Raw genomic sequence first — 21,519 nt, 5'->3', positions numbered from 1 at the left:
TTTTTTTGGTAAGCAATACTGATTTTCTCCCTAAATGTCTATAAAGAAATCTGTCGAATTCTTTCTCAGCACTTACTGAGTCTGAATGAAACCTTATAAAACAGAAAGTCGTGTTCACTTCCCAACTCCTAATGTAGGCTGCACATTCTAATTCAATGAATAAGATTTATTTACATATATAATTATATAACTATATTTAATTTTATAAATTAATTTGGTTTTATAAATATTTATATCTGCTATAGTATATTTATATACACTGCATTTAGATATGCAAATATACAGTGTATCTTGTGCATTATTTTTATGTATTTTGTGTGTTAGATTTCTATATAATTTAGGTAGAATTTTTATATTTATAAAGAGAAAAAGTTAYGTGAATTTAATGCTATRCTTTGCTTGGAYAGTTCACTGTCTGTGACTATAAAATGCTCCAAGGGAAATACAAATGAAGCTTATTGAAAATGTTTTTGATAACATGGTTTTGCCAGATTTTTCAGTCCCCCACCTTTTTGGAAGTTACACTTTTTTTATGAAGAGTAACTACACAGTAAAAACAAAAACAATGTTTGSTAGCCGTATGGTGAAGAAGTTTGTTTCTTTTATAAAAAGAGACAGAGATCTAGGTCTGTATTCTGCCAGTGTGGATTAATGCTAACATCAACCCGGTACTTTTGGTGTTGCTTTGGTTGGTTGTTTTTTTCCGGACTTTCTTTTTCACATCTGCTGCATGAGGTAGAAATGCTTAAACATTTACAGAAGTCAGTACCCTGCYGTCACCTCTGGGCTATAATTTGACTTTGAATTAAGCTGAAATACCCTCAGTGTAGGAAGAAATGCAATAAACCTGTTAACTTTCTACAAACCCAACACAYTGGGTTGGAGTGGGAATGCTGGTGGCCGGGGGCATTTGTCCCTGTGCCAGGGCTCCTGAAGGGATGGACATGCTCCTGTGACCAGGGCACATCTCAGTGCCTGCTCTTGCAGGGGTAGGAGGTGACATCCAACCGAGGACCTTTCAGCACATGTGCTTTTTAGAAGATGTTTTTCACACGTGTACCCAGTCAGGTTTGGCACGGGACATTTGGGATCACAGGAGATCCTACAGCATTTCTCCTGCAGATGTGTGAAGTAGAACATAAAGGGGTGAGAGAAGGGCAAGGCAGGCTTTAATGCAGGGTGAGTAAGGATCCATCAGKCATTATATTTGCACTTGAAATTGCTTAAGAGCTCTTCTGAGCAAAGAAAATTACAGGGAGTGGGACATGGGATGGGCYTAATTCTGTGCAACTTGGCTAAAGTTGAAATTCTGGTGAAAAACTACTGGAACAAGAAATCCTGTCATCTTCTACATATTACATAATTTTTTTGGTCATTGTGTTTTTAATTTCTTTCTCCCATGTTTGCTCTTTTAGTCTGTAATCTTTCATGTGTTCTTGATTCTATCAAGAGGTCCAAAAGAATTTTAAAACTTTAAAGGACAGRAACTCCATTCTCCCTGCAGAATTAGAATTTCATGTGGGAAACAGYTGGAACTAAACACTTGCAAGCTATTGTCTATATTTATTTGTATTCAAGAATTTGTGTAAAATGTCTAAGTTGTGCCTTTATTAGGAGATTGCAAASTGGAAATCAGATCTGGTCAATAGAATATAGAACATCCATTAAGATATCTGTAACACTAATGAATTGAATATATGTGAATGTATATACACATGCAAATGTAATAATAAAACAAAATTTCTCGGAGTATTTTGTCTGGTCAGAGTTTATGTACAAGAATTGATTTCAGCAGGTGTCACAAGCTATCTTGAAATGATGCTTTTAAATTAAAATTATTGCACCTTGGCATAGTATTAATATRTACTCACTTTTCAGCATTATGCAAGATTGTTATAGAATGAAGTGGATAAGGGGCTRGTGATACTCACGTGATGGATATGGAAGCAGAAATAGCCAGAAATATTACCAGAGATATGTTACTTTTAAAATATGGGTTTTAGGATGATGGAATGMGTGCCCTCAATCTGATGCTTTCTCATTTTCTGTTAAACCATGATACAAAGTTGTTCTTACCAGCAACAGAATGTTCAGCTTAATATGTACCAGTGTACTACCAGAAATACAAAGTTTTCATATAGCTTTACAGAARGAACTTCACAAATAAATGTTGTGGTTATAACATTTAGCTAACTTAGACTTTTATGTCTTGAGAGACTACCTATCCATTTACAACTAGGTGAACAGCTAATGTTTTCTAACATTAGTATTAAATAAGATTTGAAGTGAGACAAAAATTGGACTAACAGTCAGGTCCAAATTTTTTCTGGTGTTAGTATAATACAATAATGACCCTGGAATTAATAATTTTGTTTGAATTTTTCAGATAATACTGATCATAGTTCATAATAAAGTTGGATTTTATTTGTATAAAAAGTGAATACATAGGCAGAAATKACTTTTAAGTGATCACTTGCTATTTACTGTTAAATGAAATGTCTTAAGCCATAAAATGTTTAARTAATGCACAATTGTATTGATCATAATTATGTATCTTCATTTACGCTTTTYAGGTTAAATTTTTTCCGAGATGTTACTGAGTTCAGAGTACTAGCATGTGGTGGAGATGGAACAGTAGGCTGGATTTTGGATTGCATAGGTAATCTATAGTTTTACAGTTTTGTTTGATTCATGGTTTTCATTTTAATGGTCTTCCTTATATACCAATGCATGGATACAACTATTTCAAACAACAGCTTGTTCATTTAAATTTTTGAAATGTGTTAGTTTGGGACATGTTTATTTTTAAGGGTATCGAATTGCAGAAGTTGTTTAAAATCTCTAGMGAAGTTTAGAGTTTAGTGGTTTTGGATTTCCTGAAAGCAATAAGTTTGAATTAATCTATTTTAATTTCAGTTCAAAGTCTATTCCCCTGTTGAATCAAATTAAACTTGCTAATTTTMAGACAATTTAATTTAGCTCACTTGCTTTTTTTAGTTACCAAATTTTTGTTTATACTCTATTATCCCATAATGGAGATAATGTATTAAGAGATAATTCAGTTTTGGAGTTTTTTCAGTCAATTGTCTGCAAAGTCCGCTGTACAAATCATAAGGAAGGCCCAGCAGTCAAGGTACTACAGACTTAAAATTTTCAAAGATTATTAAGGGGARTATCTTCCAACTCCCATGATCATTTATTTGTTGTTAGGCTGTAGAGAAAAATAGTGGGCATGTATGTCAGTAGAAATTAGTAAGAGCATCAAGAGAGATCAGAAGACTCAACTGAAATTTTATCTAGTGTTTAAAAGTGTGTGTTTTTTGGGGGGCCTGAAGGCCTTTAAAAGTTCACTGAAAAGTACAAGTGATATCATGAAGGAACAAGGGGATATTTCTAACCTTGGTTGGAAAAAAGTCGTTTTGCAAAGGAAAGCTACTGACTGTAACTCTCAAATAGCTTTCAGAGTCATAAGTTAATGTACATAAATATCAAGTGCATTGCCTAAACTTGSAAGACACGAAGTTTTGCAGCAGTTAATTGTTTCAGGAGGTTTAAAATGTCATGCAGTTGCTTTCTTTTTCAGTAGCATGCTATCTTCTGCAGCAGTTTTTGTGGTATGGAGCTAAGAAATTACTTGGGCAATCCAGGAACCATCTTTTTCCATAGAAATGCAGAAAATATGTTTTCCATGCTGCCTTTTAGGAAGCAGAAGTACTTTAGCATATAGACTTTAAGAATACACTGGTTTTTAGATGCTTTCTAAACAGGTCTTCCCTGATATCCTCATAAATAAAGAGCTTTACCTGAAAGCAAAGCAAGAAAAAAAGAAAGGAAAAAAGGAAAGAGAGAAAAAATAAACAAAAGAAAAAAAATTCTTATCAGTTTGAAACTCTTAAATTTAAAAAAATCTATTAAATATTACATTCTCTGAAAGATTTTCATTACAGAGGTTATGTGAATTTTAAATCTTTCAAAAATATTGATAAACATTGATGTACCTGCTACATCTATTGTATAGATAAACTCCTGCTGATTATTGYTGATAATTGTGCATAATTCTGTAAACAAAACAACCATTTGATTAATTAAGTTTAACTTATAAATGAGACATGCTATTCATTCACATGAAATGGGAAATTAACAAATTATATATATTGTATATATATTCCAGYTTTCACAAAGGCTGTATTTCTTGACAAGGGTTTTTGAACTGAGATCCTTGGGCTTAAAATGCTACAAAAATACCAGTAAAGACCGAAAAGACACCATAAATTCATTCATTTCAAAAGGTTGCTGAATAAATGCAAAATTGCTTCTTAAATACTTGATCAGACAGGTCAATGTTCCCTTTGAATAGCATGTTTAATTCCTGATGGGCAARCCCATGTCTGGTGTTAGTTTCAAGGACTTCTTGGTAACGCTGCTCAGGTGTTGACACAAATCCAGAATGAACACACATTTAAATTAATCCAGTTAAACACAAATTTGTGCACCCAGGTGAAAAAGTAGAAAGTTTACCTCATTATTCATGACATTAACTATTACTGTTCTGCATTCATATCTGGGAATGGCAGAGCTGAGAATGAGAGAGGGAGCACCACACTCAGTCTGGGAAAGATCTTGAGTATCATTGTTTGTGAATGTTTATCGTCTGTGATTTGCAAAGTCCTTGTAATGATAAATGAGTAAATTAGGAGTAAGGATTGAATATCGAGTGGGGAGAGGGCTACAAAACTGACAGTGAAATGCTCATTGCTGAGCAGGCAGGATAATTTCACATGCAAAACAAGTCTTTCTCTGAAACAAAACCTAACGCAGTTATCATATCATACCATGCAATTAAATMATTTTTGCTCCTTAGCTAACTTTTTTTCTTTCTTTATTCACAGAGAAAGCGAACTTGATTAAGCATCCTCCTGTTGCTATCCTGCCTCTTGGGACTGGCAATGATTTAGCAAGGTGTCTAAGATGGGGAGGAGGTAAACACAAATGAAAATGYAATGTATTATGGAATTAAAAGGAAAAAAAAAACMTTTTSCATCCACATCTACATTTGGATTTGTTTTYGTAAAGAACCATTATCACCTTTTCTGTATTTGGAATGGTCTGTTTGCAAATGTCTGTTAGATATGTAAGATATTAAACATTGGAATCACGCTTCATACCTTGTTTGTAGCTCCTGGTGACAACAAAAACATTTCAAGGTGTAATGAGAATAGTGTAAAGCAGTTTGGTGGCTTTTTATAAGCAGTATTGTATTTATTGCTTTGATCAATTTCTTGTAAAGAGAGCAGTCTTAAATGGGTTTTATTGGGACTGTTCTGAAAGGGTTACTGAAAGCATCTAATAATGGGTTAGGAGTGGTTTAATCTTTTTTAATCTTTAAAAATATTAAATGAAAAAYATTTCTCAACCTTGGACTAGTTCCTTTGATCCACTCCCTTTCTATTTTCCTACAGAGGATTCCAGACAATAAGTGCTGTGGTACTATTTATCAGAAAATGAGAAGGCAAAGGATGCTGAAAGAAGAATATATTGAAAAGCAAACCTTTAATACCCTTTGCATCCTTTTCTGGATGTATGGACACTTAATCTCAGCTCCTCCAAAAACTTACTTCCATCTAGAATTTGTATTGCAGGATAACTCAAAGGAGGCACAAGGAAGAAAATCTTAGACAAGATTAAATTTGTGGTGAAAGCACCTCAGTTTATGGGCTCATAGCCTGGTCTCTTTCAGGTCTTGGTTGTTTCAGTTGAGATGTTTTGTATTTGGAACTTGATTGTTTCATTTTGAACTTCTCAGCCTTTGCAGATATCTTRCTTCTTCTGTCTCATTAGTTTCCTTTCCAAATGTCTTCCTTGCTGCTAGATAGTCTTCAGCAAATTCTCGGTAGCTTTCATGCTATAGCAGTTTGTTAACCATAATGTTCTGTCAAATCATTTGAGAACATATTTTATTTTCTCTGTCATGACTGTTGATTGTTTACATTCTCATAGTCTTAGGGTAAGAAAGTAAACAAGCTAGCCAAAACCCATTCAAATCAGCCTTCCTTAACTTTCTGAATTGTTCATAGATAGAGTCACAGAATAATGAGGCTTAAAGGGGTTATAGGAAGTCACTAGTCCAATCTGCTGTTCTAAGCAAGGTCAGCCAKGAGAACACTTAATTACATTGGTTGGGATCTGTCTCTCCCTTCACTTCTATTTATGTTCTGTGTCTTAAGTGATTCCATTTGGGCTAAAGTAGAAAAAGACWACATAAAAGTATTCTGGGTTTCATCATTCTTTGCCCAGTTGCTTTGTGCTAAACAGTACCATAATACAGATTTTCTGGAACTTCCATAGATGGGAGAGGAGACAGGGATTCCAGAAACTAAATTGCTGGTGAGTGATCTCAAGGATGCAGAGAAATGGAATTGTGCATGCTGCTGTCATGTGGTGGTTAGCAGTAACTAGCAAAAATGTGCTAGACAGCCATGAACAAATATATCAGCAATGGGTTTTGAGCAAGGAGGCTTTGGGTGGCTTGGCCTGCTAAAKCTCTTAATGGCACCAGAGGCAACATTGCTTGAATATGAAATCTTGGGTTTTTTCTGCTCTGAAGGACTGAATCCACACATCTTAGCTATGCACTACAAAGTCATTTCTTCTGAATAATATTCAGAGYTGATAATGTCACTTGGTAAAACCCCCACAGTTTTTCTTCGTGCACACATGTGGATGTTGTGTGTACTCATGAGTGCATAAACAAGTTTTCCACTCAGTTTGATGAATTACATGCTAGTGCTTCTTTGCAAGTATGATTAAACTCTCTCTACAAAGCAGGATGAGGCTCATGAAGAAGTTTTTGAAACATGGAAAAATGTTACTTTTTCTGACTAAGCTATCAGCTATGGATTTAAAATTTGGATTTGTTATGCTAAACCAGATTGAAACAATCCATGAAAATTAGTAAAAGCTTTTAACCTTTCAGTGTCTCTTCAGACAAACCTGTAATATATCTCTTCTATAAATTTTTTAATCAAAGGGATTTAAATATTAAGATTATTTTCTTATCAGGAACATTTTGCAAAGTATAACCTTAGCTTTTTGGATCATTTGGAAAATTAAAGAGATTGACAAGTTTTGAAGATATAACTACCTTCTTCATCACAAATCTGATGTCCATAAAATCTATAGATTAATCTAAATTTACATGCTTAATTAGCTTTGTATTTGTGCTTCTTTTAATGACAAACGCTGGAAAATTGTCAATACTTGAAGTATCCTGCTTTTAAGGACTTACATGCATAGCTTTCATTTCTCTAGTSACAGAATCAYAGAATATTTTGGGTTGGAAGGGATCTTTAAAGGTTAGTTAACTAGTCCGACCCCCCCTCCAATATGCAGAAGAATCCTCAGTTGCATCTGGTTGCTCAGAGCCATCTAGAAAGAGAAAGAAAATGTAATGAAACTTTATTGTGCGTGATTAAATAACTGGTTTTGTGTTTTGCTAGGGTACGAAGGTGAGAATTTGATGAAGATCTTAAAAGACATTGAGAATAGCTCAGAGATTTTACTGGACAGGTGGAAATTCGAAGTAATACCCAATGATAAAGATGAGAAAGGAGACCCAGTGCCTTACAACATCATCAATAACTACTTTTCTATTGGCGTGGTAAGACTTATGCTTATGCTTAAGTGATTTCCTTTTTCTGTTTTGAATAAATATTTGCATCACATGCCTTCAAATGAAGAACTGTTGGCTAGAGATCATYTATAATGTTGTTTTGCTAGTGAAATGAATAYATAGATGACTGACAGCAATTTGCATAAATTTACTTCCTCACATTCAAACCAGAATTATTTTTCAGGGCCTTCTACCTTCCCATTTATAAAGAAGATATTTGTGTTGTTTTTAATGGTTTATGAGCAGCCATAGCACTAAATTTATATTGTCATTTTGAAGGTCCTATAAAAATATAAAGGAAAAACTAATYACWTAATAAGAACTCTTAAGTAATCTTCTCCATTAGTATTCACATAGTCAAAACTGTTTAAAAGAACAGTCGCATTCTTTATTTCTTCCAGACAGTTTTAAACAAAACAAAAATAAAAAAAAAAAAAAAAAAAAAAAAAAAAAAAAAAAAAAAAAAAAAAAAAAAAAAAAAAAAAAAAAAAAAAAGAAAGCCCTTTATGTATCTGCTTGGTTCTGCCTCGTAGGGATATTCACAGTTTGAATGAATTAGGAGGAAAAGGGGTTTAAGCAGCTCTTCACATCTGAGGGACTGCATCTCTGGTTTGTGCTTCTCTGTGCTTTTCTATGTACTATCTTTGCTTCTTAACATTAGTAGAATTTCCTTATTCATATTTGACTTGGGATGTGTAGTTAATTTCRGATACTATTCTGAAGTACCATTTGGGGTTTTTGTAGGTGATTCTTCCTGCTCACAGGCAGAAACTTAAACTCGATTGAATTACACTGTAATTTTTACTGTTCCTCCAAGGCACTGTGAAAATTAATGGTGACCTACAACATATTGCACATTGCCTCATAAATTCTTGCCAAATAATAAGCACAGTCTCTAATCCAACATGAACAGAGCCTGCTGTATGAACTTTGTAACAGTATGGCAGAAATTGTACTAAATAACAAATAATGTATGTTTAGAAAAGACTGGAAAGTAAAACTGAATAAAATTGTGCTTGACATGGGGTTCTTGCTGCTTTAGGACCATAATTCAGGTTGGAATGGATTGCAGGAAGTCATTAGTTCTAAACAAGGTCAGTTATTAGAGCAGATCACATTGCTCAGGGCATTAACCATTTAGATTTTAAAAGCCCCTAGGATGGAAATGACACAACCTCTCTGGGTAACCTGTTGTGGTGCTTGACTATCTCTATGATGAAAGTGTTTTTTTCTACATCCTGTCTGAAGTTTTCATTTCAACAGAAATTTTATGTTTCCTATCCTCCTATATGTGCTACTGTGACAAGTCTGGCTTTGTCTTCTTGAGACCTACTCATAGGTATTTGCAGGCTGCTATTAGACTTCTCTGGAGCTGCCCTCTTACCTGTGAGTCACCTGATCTAGACAGTCTTTTTTAAAAAGTCCCTCTCTAGCAATCAAGATCATAATATCCCAACCTAGATACAAGCATGCTGGGGTAAACAGTGTTCAAAACCTTGCTGAAGTCGAGCATGACATCCCTTGCTCTCTCCTCATCTACAATTTGAGTTGTTTCACTGTAGGCAGCAATCAGAAAGCAGTTTACTCCTTAGAAGGAAAATGATACACTWAGTTGAAAGGAATGTCGGAGACAGTAGCATATGTATGTGAAAAGTTTGATTTGTGTGTTCATGCCACACAAGCCTTTTTTTCAATGTCTGTCTCAAAGCTCTGATATGTACATTAAGAACTAAACTATGTCTAAATACAGGGAAAAAAGTAAGATTCAAACTGAGATGYGTGTGTAACAAACTGTGAATGAGTATGGGAAATGTTCAACATGATGGAAGCACAAAGCATGGAAGGACCACAAAAAGTGGATGCCAAATCRTGTGTCACTTTTAAAGCAGGAGCTAGAAAACATCTAAGAGCAATGTAGAATAAGATAAAGATTTTTCAAGTGCTCACATCCATCATTCTGTCAGCATGGCAAGATACCAGGAGAGAAGTTCCATCTGCTTCCTAATAATACTGGAGTCACTGATACAAGCTAAATATCCAAGAAAAACGTGTGTTAAAGTAGTCAAATCAGATTTGCTTTAAAAAACAAAAATACCACCACCCCAAGAAAAGCAAAGCCAAAACAAAAAACCTCTTTAAGAATATAGTAGTGTCATCTGAAAATGAAAACTTGCCTTGGAAAGTCATAGAWTGGTTGAGCTGGACAAACTGAAATGGTAGTAATAGAGGATAAATAAGGAAGTATGACAGGAAACATCAGGCCAGCTATCAGTACTGATGTATTTCAGAGACAATAAAAGTTATTTTGCCCATAATCTACCCAACCAGCTTTAATAGTCATACATTCATGCACTAGATTGATATTATCTAAGTCATCATCAAAGCCAGAGCTCAGTAATGTCAGTATTGTGTTATCACAGACTATTCTTGGGCTTGCAATGCATTTCTGCAGCTGCTGCAGTTGTGGAATTTCAGTCGCTGTCACTTCATTTAGCCAACTTGATGCTGGTATAATCAGAGGGAGTGTGTGTGTAGAGAGAGTATTTTCCTGTTTGTAGGATTTGTCATGGTTGACYTTTTCCCTATGGATAAAACAGTTTCACCTTTGCTGCTTTCTCCAAGCACTCAGCTGCTTACCATTAATGGTGGCTCAACATGTATATGTGAAAGTTGCTTCAGATAAGCCTGTGTTCTGTAACAATCCTGCATGTCTGGTTTATTTTATCTTAGCTATTTTTCKTATTTGTATCTCAGACCTGTAAAAATGTCCCCAAAACCCAAAAAGCCAGCACTTCTCTAATCTAATGCTATCTTAGAACAGAGAAACATTTTCGCAAAACCTGTAGTAACGCTTCAGTTCAGTGCTTGAAATTACACGACCTAATAAAAACCTGAAACAACACTCAAGCAAACAAAATAATCGTYAGACTAAACCAATATATGCTCATGACTCATTTCTCAAAGAATAATGAGAAGGAGATGGRTAATGATACCCTGAAAACAAAACCCTATTTTTGCAAACAATTGTTCTCAAATCTGCTCTCAGATCTTGCCTGGATTGAGCCATTTGCTTCAGTGATACAATGATAGTAAAGCATAAATGCRTATTGTTAATTATAAAATGGATGGGTATGTGTTCTATTCACAAAAAATGCACCCAATTCAAGTACTCACAAAACCAGGTAAGCCTGGATGATGGTGAAATAATTGCATGCTGATTGAGACCAGAGCAGCAGCCATGGGGGATGAGTGACAAACAGTCAGTGAGGCAAATTCACATAAAACCAAAACAGGAAAACAACACGGGAATATTGTTACCTTGAGAAGAACTTCCATGTGTTTGGAAATCCCACAACAGCATGGTCAGAATTTTTACATAGTGCTAAGGTGCAAAGAAAGAGTTCTTTTAAGCTTAAGGATATGTAGCTTAGGTGTCAAGCAATATTGTGTTGTTGGTACTAATCACTGAAAAAGACAGTGGCTATCAAGGCTGTTCATCTTTTATTGGGAAGTTATTAAAGTAAGTCAAATATGTAGGGAAATTATATTGCGTATTTTTACTGCTTCTCAAATGATTGTCTTGAAGACAAAATGGGAATTTTGATAATGGAAAGAATGCGTCATTAAACGTTCCATTGTGATTAAATACTAGAAGTCTTGGCTTCCACTAAATGTTTGGTTGAAAGGAGCATGCAGAAGAGGAAAGACTCCTTCTTATATACTGAGGGTTARGAATGTGTGAGAGAGCACAATATCTCTGCTTTCTATGCTTTCTCCTCAAGGTGGATATTCAAGAGAAATGACTGSAGCCACCTTCTAATACTTGAGAGGGGCAGGAAAACCAAAGGAATCCTAGGAGAAAACCACAGACATGGGTTCACGCTGGAAGAAGAATCAGAGTGGAGATTTAGGGTGTGAATTAGTTCATTAAAAGCTGAGAAATACTATGAGCTAGGCACTTCTGTYATACTCTTTTAAAAATTCATTTTTATAATTTACTTCTACTTAGATTAATCAATAAAAGTACCTGCAGAATTGCTCAAAATGTCCTAATTTTTAGAGTCTAGGCATACTAGCAACATTGTAATGCCATATATTCATGGAGGATTAAAACAAAAAACAAACAAACAAAAAAAAAAAAACAAACAAAAAAAACAAATAAAAGCTCCAGAGAAACAAAGCAAAAACTATAATGAAGTTCTTTAAAAAAATCAAATTACTATTTGATATCTCAGAATTAATAATTCTTATTCCTAAAGATAGATGAGTTTTTCAGAGGCTCCTGCTTGAMTGGAACAAATAGCTGTGGGCCAAACCAAAGGCAGTTTTAGTCACCTGAGAACCCACATTGCTAGACCTTGATTTTTTTACATTTATTATGCAAAGTACTTGAAAATATTAAATAAAAAAAAAAAAATTATTGGACTCAGATAATGGCTTATCTCAAAAAAAGGTAAAATTTTTTAAACCAAGCAACTCATCTATTTCCCATTGACTTCCTTGTTAKTTACTAATAGCTCTTTTGTTTTCCATTTTGTGGGTAATAATGCTGAAAGAAATTATGAATAGTTGTTAAGATGAGAGTCCTAAAGTAGGTTTTCCAGAAGCAAGCATAATTTTGAATTTACTGTTCTGCCACTGAATTAGCTTAGAGTTTAGACTTTATGGAGCCAAAATTAGGTCAACATTAATCACTACTGGAGATCTTTAACCGTAAACAATTTCTTTCTGTTTTCTTTCCTTTTTTTAACTTTAAATAAATCATAAATTTATCTGATGTTAATAGGAGATAAAACGTTATCAATGCTATTTAACTATCACTTGAATTTTTGTAACTGCATAGGGTATTGCAGAGCATTTACTGCTAAACCCATTGTAGTTCTGTAATTAAAAYGTAGGAGCATCATAAACTGAACTTGCAAATATCTGCATTGTTTTTTAGTGCAAATTTATATAGAAAGAAATATTACTGAGCTAGATTTTAAAGCAAATTATACTAGATAAAGGGCGGCACGGTGCAACCTTCCCTATGTTAAAACAGTGAATAGCTTTCTAAAATGAAAGCTGCTCTCCCTCGTTTCAGAATGGCATTCAAGATATAAGAATAAACCATATGAGATGGTACTTGTTATTTACAGAAGGCAGTTCTAAGGATTATATTAGAAATCATTGTATATCTTTGTGTTTAGAATTTTTCTGTATGAAAGACTGATGGGTAGCTCTCTGATTTTCATCTCTATTTTCTTCCTCTTAGGCCAGATTCYGTTAAAATTCTGAATTAACTTTTATTTTTGACCAAGTTATGTRGCTGTTATATATGTAAAGGACACACATATTCTCTCTGTTCACACTTTAGTGATTGCCTACTCTTCTGGCCAGGAGGACTGCAAGGGTTGCTGTCCCTTAAGAAACCAGCAGGGTCCCTTAGAGGTTTACAATCTTTGTAGATCCAGAATTGCTTCTCCCTTGCCTAGACTGATCATCTGAATGCATGCTTTAGGGTAAGCCTGTTTGGGATCTTTGCTTTTGGTGCTCTTTTATCTACATACCCTAAAGAGTCATTGTCAGCAGAATCAAGTTCCTTGGGGAGCTTAAAGCTMTAGCTGATCTTATTCAGACTATTTCATTAGCACCATGTACTTAAGATATGGAAAACATCTTATCTGTCTGCTTACTGATACAGGATTTAAGTAAGAATCTTCAGCCTCCCTTCAGCTGAAAATTCAAATRCATGTGCAAACACACACACAAGAACATATTGGAGGGGAAAAAAAGGAGTGGAAYGCTCTAGGACAGCAATTAAGACAGTAACCTGGAAGAGAACTGGGATATCCAGATTCCTGTTCCATCTGTTGTTTTTGTCCATTTGATTAACTTGTACATGGAAATTCAGAAATATTCATTACACTGAGTGACTTCTTTTCTAAAATCAATAGGTACAGAATTTTAACGCTAAAATAGAACTTATGGAAGTAGAGCACCTCAGTCTTTCATTCAGTCTTTGCAACATGTGGTAATTGATTTCATTGCAATATGGTGATATTCTCACTTGGATGATCTACAACAAAAATATTTTTTTGCAACTGTTTTTAGTTAAGGCGGTAAAGATATCTGAATGTGCCTGGAAATGTTCTGTGAGTTCTTTGAGAAACAAGGCAGTATTATATGCTGGATTAATRAAAAAATAGGCAGTTATCAGATAGAGGGGAAATATCATTAATACTAGTAAGTAATACTGCAATCAGGATRTATTCTCTGAAGAATTATTATCATAAAGTAGTAAAGGTCTACAACAAATGCAAGTGTACTTTTAGGAYAGCTAATATGTTACTATCCAAATGCACCATCAAATAGATATTTGGGTGCCCATGATTTAATATTCTCTAGACTTACCAGTCATTAAGAGCTTCTTTTTCTGCCATTTGGGAAAAATATGCCTTTTAAATTCTCATAATCATAAATTTGAACTGGTTATGGGCCTGCTTCCCCTCCCTGTACTCTAAGGCATCAACCTCCACTTCCATTTTATCTTCTTAATTTTTTTTTTTTTCAAAGTTGGAAAAAAAAGTAAGAAAAATCTTACATAGAAGCCATATTTTTTGTTTTCTTGAGAAAAGAYAATTCATTAACATGAAGAGAAACTTTGACTACCAGAATTTTTAGTCTGAAATACCAGTATTAAGCAGAGTTGTTCCTCTGACTATGGGATCCCATAATCATTTATTTTCTGTTATTTTATTATCTAAGTTATTTTAAAGTATATTTATTACTACCAAAGAAAGGACTTTATTATTGTATATAACATTTACAACTGTCAATGAATTTTAGTTTTATAGTGACCCCATATTTTGAAATTTTAAAGCCTCATAGCATTTTGCTGCTCATGGTGGTAAAAAAGAGGGTTTTTTTCCTGCATAAGAAAATATCCTAAGGACTTTTGCTGATTCAGTGCAGAATTTCAGTGCTTGCACATCTTAACACTGATTCAATGTGACATTTAAGTATGTGTTTAAACTTTCTTGAGTTAATGAAGCAGTTAAATACTTGGATAATTTTTTAAACTTTTTTTGCATTTTCACTAATATGACTGGACAAATGCACATGTTGAATTCTGGGCATTTGGTGTAAGATAATTAATTAATTATTCAAGTTGGATTTTTAGGTATACATGAGTAAAAATTATGTTTATTGGTTTGCTGAACTAATATGAACATMAACACATGCCTAAGTGATTTTGTGAATCCTAATCATCACTTTGAATGTGCTAATGGAATGCTGTGATATATTGCATTATTTCTGTGCCAAGGAGGGAAAGAACACTTCATACTAAACAGTATTATTGCTTTGTAATCTGAATCACTTTATTTTCCTGGAAAAAGGGTTAAGAAAATGAACAATTCATCCATGTGGATGAAAATGTTATTGTTTCTGCTGTGTCATATTCTCAGTCATGTAGCCAAATCTGTAAAAATGGTTGCTATATGTGTGGGGAGAACTCTGCTCTCTTTCAGAASGAGCGTGTTCATAACACTTTAATCCCAGATTTAAAATATTGTCATATTGAGAAGTCATTGATAGTTCAATGTATGATTTTGTTAAATTTCTTCACATTGCTAATTTTTGCAAATTAGTTATTCTTACAAGTTTTGCCACTTGCRTGTTTGAATCTTCTTTACTCTTTTCAGCTTTATTGCTGCTGAAATTCTTCTGCAGAAATTTTGAGTGTAATATGTGGCAAATGTGGTGATGTAGGTTTTTTTTTTTGTTGCAGATAGTTATTTTTTTCATATGGCAGGAAGCCAGAAGCATACCCTGCATGMCACAAAAAGCTGGATCTGTAGAATAATTCATAAATAAGGAGCGATAGAAGGCTCTTTGAAGGTTCTCTCTCACTAATGTGCTGCAATATTTCCCTGGACATGGAGAATGTGAATTCYATAACTGGATTTACTTAGTCTTAGAGCTATAGCAGCACTGCTGGTGGTGTTTGCTGTTAGGCAGTTTCCTTCTACCACTGTGGATTTAGTTTACCTTCTAAATCCCTCTTGCCATCATGGCCTTCTACCATTCATTATGTGTGTCAGGGCACCCTGGCAAGAGAGTTGTACTGTACTTTAGGGGAGGTGGGAGCTACTTTTACGCAAAAAACTAAAGTTTTGTAGCTTGCTCTACTGTGTAATGAGTTTTACTACTACAAAAAGAAATGATTCCTAGAGGTGCCATTTCTTATATTCTTATAAATAAATTCAAGGAATTTAGATTGTTCTTTCTGTTGGATTGGTCATTTATTTATTTTAATTTTAATGTTCAAGTGTGAATTTATGCCAGCATGTGCTGGAATTTTCTGAAAATATTTACATATAACAAATAAGTTTATCAAGATTTGTGTGTGATTTCCCTTAAAGTGCAGTGAGAATACTTAGGTTTGCGCTGAATTCACTGTAGGTTTTGTCAGGTTCAGTGAAAATACAGTTCTGTGGGCTATATTTAAAGCAGCAAGTAATTTTGCTCAGTAGGAGTGTAGCAATTGATGCTGAGTCCCTTCTGTCTGCAAAACAGGTAGTTTGAGAGTCTTAATTCAAACTGGATCTAGTCTGTTCCCCTGCTATGAACTGCCCTAAACATGCTTGTCCTAAAGTGACCTAAATGACTGGTCCAATGGTAACTAGCTGACATGCACCAGTCTTTGCTTCAAATTAAGAAATTTGCTTTAAAAAAAAATTTTGCTTCTCCACAGTCTCTCCATGAACAAAAAAAAGTCAAAAAGATGTACGGTGTGTCTGACTTTTACTTACCATCTTCCCCTTCTAGTTTCCTATAGAATCCCCTGTAGGTTTCTTTCTTCTGTCATTTTTAGGTATTTGAGACTCATTTAACTTTTCATAATGTGGTGAGAACAAGGCTGAATTTCTTGAACTAAGARAGGCTCCCTTGTTTTAGATTTATGAGTATCTCATGCACTTGCTAGTAGTTGCTACCCATTCCTGTCATGAAATTATTGTTCTGGTGTGGAATCAAAGGCTATAAAGAGATTTGTGTCCTTTAGTCAATATAAACTTTGAAAAAAATCGTAGGGAAAGTCTTTGGCGGTTACCTATATCCTTCTCTTTAATTTATAAGGGATTTGTAAAATAGAACAATTTCTAGAATTGAGAAGATGATAAATTTAATCTATGWCAAATTTGGAAAGCTGGGTATTAAATCAAATGCAATGAGGTATAACCTTAATAAGTACGAAAGATATTTTTGGGGAAGAAAAGCAATAAAATGAAACTTGCCGTCTTCTGGTATTTTTTGTCATTGCATACCCTAGCTAGTAGAGACTTTGAACCTTGTTCAGAGATTTTGCTGGGGTTTGCTTCTTGTTTTTGTTGGTTTTTGGGGGAGTGGTACATTTGTTTTCATACAGGAAGGGTCTACAGAGCAGCTTTGTCAACAGCTCTGGTTGCAAGTGACAGTAATAAATGAGAGTATGTGCCTAAAGASATAATTAATCTGCAATGAGCTTGGAACAGCTCCTTAGCTAAATGCAACTAAATCAGCTACACAGTGTGTAATTAACTTACAACTGTATTAGTCCTACTGCAATATTATTCATTATATACGTAAGTTATTGTTTTCTCCATATGAAATTTGTAATATACTAAGTAATGATTAAGAGTTCATTATAGTATTTTGTTCATATTATCATAACATAATTGTGATTTACGTTCATCTTGTTAATGCTGTTATTTTGACTTGTTCTTAAAAGAAATGTCAAGGATGTCAGGCAAATATGATAGGGGAGCTTTCGCATACACTGAAAAGCATTGATGCTTTCAAATGACTTTGAAATTTTAGTCCTTGTCTAGATTTTGTAGTTCTGCTTGTTAGTGATGACAGGAGTGTGTCAAGGAATGGTAGAAGCCAWCAAGATTTTATATTGAATTCAGGAGTAAGGTGAATAAGCTTTAAGGTTTTCCTAAGACACATTCAGAGCTTAAAGTAGGAGGAAGAGCTGAGGAAGTTGCTTTGAATTAAAAAGGCAGAGATTTGTAAGATGTGAAGATAGCAATGGATATAAGTTGAATCTGGAAGAGGTTTATGAGATATGCAAGCTGTGCAGAACATAGGGTGGGCTGTGTGTATTCTRATACCTTCACCTGGCTAAGATGCCTGTGCACGCATGTAGAACTATGGGAAAAATAGCTCAGATTTAAATTATAATCATTCTGTTTTCATGTGAGAGTTAATCCTGATATATGTAAACAAGTTTATGTAAAKTGGTTGCTTTACCAACTACTCCCTGACAACATCATTTACTTTTTTTGCCATGCCATTAAAGATCCTCTCTTAGAACTTTGCTTTCTCATGTCTGTCAGAACTCTACTGAGTCTTTTCAGACTGCCTGTGTGTGGCTGGGAGGGACSAAAGAAATCATAATCATGCTGACTCAAGTGCCCATTGAGGACATCAAGTACAGTTGTTTCTGAGAACACAGTATAAAACCCAGTAAAAATGGAGGTCCATTTAATAGGCATTTTATATCAAGCTAAATTTATAGATATTTTATTATACACATTTAAGCAATAAATTCCTAATTAATTGTTTAGAATGACTTATTGGTTAGGAAATAGGAGTGTGATAGCCATTGAAAATTTTTTCCTCTGTCTTCTAATTCTGATTTTCTTAGTTTAAAAGAAGTACTCATGTTGACTGCAAAATAGGGACAGGGAATTGTTTCTTTGTCATCTACCATACAATCACATGTATGCTATATAACTGCAGTCAGTTATAGAGGCCAGATAGAGATTCTTCTTTAAGATATTCAACAAATGTTGTTTAGGAAGCATTTTACAGTTTGGGGAGACTTGCATATATATGARAAGAACTCGTGTCCCAAAAAGTGTTAGAATAGCAACAGTATATCAGACATTTAAATTATGTGCACTGTTGAATTTATGGTGTATGTTATCCAGGGGGKAAATACATAAAAATCTCAGCGACCTAGAGTTGTCTGTCATTTAGCATTATTTATATATCTGGAGAGTTGATAGCTTAATTGATATTCCTGTGGTACAAAAATACTCTTTATATCTCCAGATCTGCATGTTTTCTACATTTTGATGGCAAAGTCCCAAAAGGAACATGATTTAACTAAACTGAAAGTGGGTGGATTTAGCCAAGAAACACTTAGTCTTATGTTACCATCTGAACCAGGTGGAACTAGAAGCAAATTACTGAACATAAGTTATTCCATGTCCTTACTGGAACAATTTGTACTAAAGAGCCTTTACAGATACAGCCAAGGAACTCTCTATTCACTATTTKTGATTTTACAGTTTCTTCCCTTAAAGTGGAGCTCTGAGAGTAKAACATATTTATTTCTGTGACAATCCCAAGACTACTTAAGCTTGTAAAATGCCAAAGAATGGGTCCAAATTGTTGCTCTTTCGCTGCCATTTTATGCTACCACCTTGGTGATGTCACTTGATGATGGACTGATGGGGCACACAGGGGTAAGAGTCAGTGCTTTCCAGTGCCTCCCACTGAGCAGTCTCCTCACAGATGATGATTCCCACCCAGATCTCTGGAGGCACAGGGCTCCTACAGTGAGCTGTGGTACCGTGTGCACCCCTACAGTGAGCTGTGGTACAGTGTGCACCCACCTTCACCTGCACCTTACTTCAGCACCCTCACTCCAGATACACACTGTCAGTGGCTATGTAGGGGAGACAAAGCACCCTTCCTTCCCAAGSCAGCCTGGGGTACCACCCTGGTAATGAGGTTTCTGCCTGGAGCATTGTCTTTGSCATTCCATGCAGCACTGCTGCAGTGGAAGGACTTCATGCAGCCATTGCAGTCCMTACACGGGTGAAGGAAGAGCTCCTCAGCTGCTGAATTGTCTAGGTGTTCACATATGCTCATCTTACTTTTCTGCTCTGGTTTTTCATGTTTCTCTTTTCACTGTGTTCTGTAACTCATGGTGTTATGCTTTATAACTCATRTTARCCRGAGCAGMTTTAGATCAGATATTAGGAAAWATKTCTTTGCTAGAMGTGTAGTCAAGCATTGAARCAGGCTGCCCTGTTTCAAGGGAAGTGGTGGAATCCCCATTCCTGGAAGTGTTAAAAAATGTGTGGCTGTGACACTTTTAGGGATATGATTTAGGAGTGATTATGGCAGTGAATTTAATTTGATGATCTTAGAGGTCTTTTCCAACTTAGATGATTCTATGGTACAAGAGAAGCATCACAATTGGCACCAGTCACTTCAGAGCTCCTCATGGTATTAGCCATTTACAGTTGCTGTCTAGAGCTGTTATCCTGTAAATTCTTTGCCATGTGTATCCCATATTTAAAAAAAAATAATTAATCTGTATTCCATGTTATTGCATTACTTCTTTCTTAGAAGCATSCTTGCATTCAAACAGATCAGGTGATCCAGAATGCTAAAGGAAATAAATAGCACAGGTCTTGATATTGTCTGGAGAAGCAGATGTAAATTGAGATTTTCTGGACTTTTATGCACCTAGTACTTGGGAATAGCACAATGTGCAGATTATATGGATCCAACCTTACCGATCTTGGCCAAATGGGAAAAGAAACCCACAATCCTCATGAAACACATAGCCTGGGAATGGAATTCTGATGCATATGGGGCTTATCTAAATTACTGCGGCATTTTGATTCTCATAGAGAGYGCAGGAAAAATGCTTCCTTGCATTTGTAAAATCCCAATGCTGGTGACTCAAAGAATTTCTCTTGCCGCTCTTCCCCCTTGGGGGAATTCCATGTCGAAGGGGCTGATGTCAGATGTGCACTGATGTGTCTCCTTGTTTGAAAATATTGTCTCTAACCCAACACATGAAACTGATTTATCATGTACCTGATATATCCAAGCATATTCCCTTCTGCTGGGATTACAAGAGAGAAAGCACCCCTACTTTTGAAACAGCAGTGACTAAAGAATCTTCAGGGAAGTGAATGTACCGTGTGATAAGCATACATGCTGGGGTGGAATTTGGGTGATGGTGAAAATGCCTTAACACTCTGGGTTTCTACTCGCCTCCTTTGATTTAAATGAGAGTTTCACTATGGTGATGATATTTATTTTGTTCTTCACTGAGCATGTTATGAAACTGGGAGGAAGAAAGGCTATGCCAGTGTCTAGAAAAAATGCTGTGTCAAACCAAAAGGAAACACTGTGGTAAGAGGGTTCTATGATAGTTCTTCAGAAAGATAAATATCAATCCAAATGCTGACTGTTTTCTGCTTTCTTAGCAAAATAACTCAGAAAAAAAGAATAAGAAAATAACAATGGGAGTCTAATAAGAAAAAAAGTAATTTTCTTTGATAATTTTTGAACTTATTATATTAATAAGCACAGCCTTAGTTAAATGACATTTCCCTTCTTAGGRGTGTTATTGACATTTTGATATGAGACAGAGAGACCTTTAATGAGATCTCAATCAAAGGTAATATTTATATAATGATACATGAATTCATAAATGCTAGTCAAATAAAAATGCTGTAGTCCATTTTGGCCTCCACCTTATGAAAATCTGTACAGGTCATAAGATGAAAAAGCTCAGTGAATGATGAATAATACTCTCTCACCTGACTGTCTAATTATTTCTGGCTAATTGTGTGAGTTAATGTTTGAAGCTGAATCTTGCAATGTAACTTAATCCATCACCCAGAGAAAATACATTGAAAAGACTGACATCTTCTCCATTTCTTAATGTTTGAGTTTATGGTGATTTCTATTCTCATATAAAAAAGAAAAACATAACATTTATGTAGGCTGTATGGTAGCTGCCAAAGAAATGTGCAGACAAGGAGACAGATCCTTTAAATTTCTGTTTCAAA

General features: G+C 35.0%; 1 protein-coding gene across 1 annotated transcript in view; it reads left to right on the top strand.

The window, feature by feature from the left end:
- The window catches only part of DGKB (diacylglycerol kinase beta), a 327,720-nt gene that overhangs the window by 133,450 nt on the left and 172,751 nt on the right, over positions 1-21,519 (top strand). The window contains exons 17-19 of the mRNA XM_057373108.1: positions 2,574-2,659; positions 4,890-4,979; positions 7,497-7,657. Coding sequence (XP_057229091.1) covers positions 2,574-2,659; positions 4,890-4,979; positions 7,497-7,657 — 337 coding nt within the window. The remainder of the gene's footprint in view (positions 1-2,573; positions 2,660-4,889; positions 4,980-7,496; positions 7,658-21,519) is intronic.

Source organism: Malurus melanocephalus, unplaced genomic scaffold (genome assembly GCF_030028575.1).
Source record: "Malurus melanocephalus ecotype Western Australia unplaced genomic scaffold, MMel_1.1 scaffold_185, whole genome shotgun sequence".
In the NCBI taxonomy this organism is placed as follows: Eukaryota; Metazoa; Chordata; class Aves; order Passeriformes; family Maluridae; genus Malurus; species Malurus melanocephalus.
The sequence above is the reverse complement of the archived record's forward strand: the minus strand, read 5'-3'. Positions and strand labels throughout refer to the sequence as shown.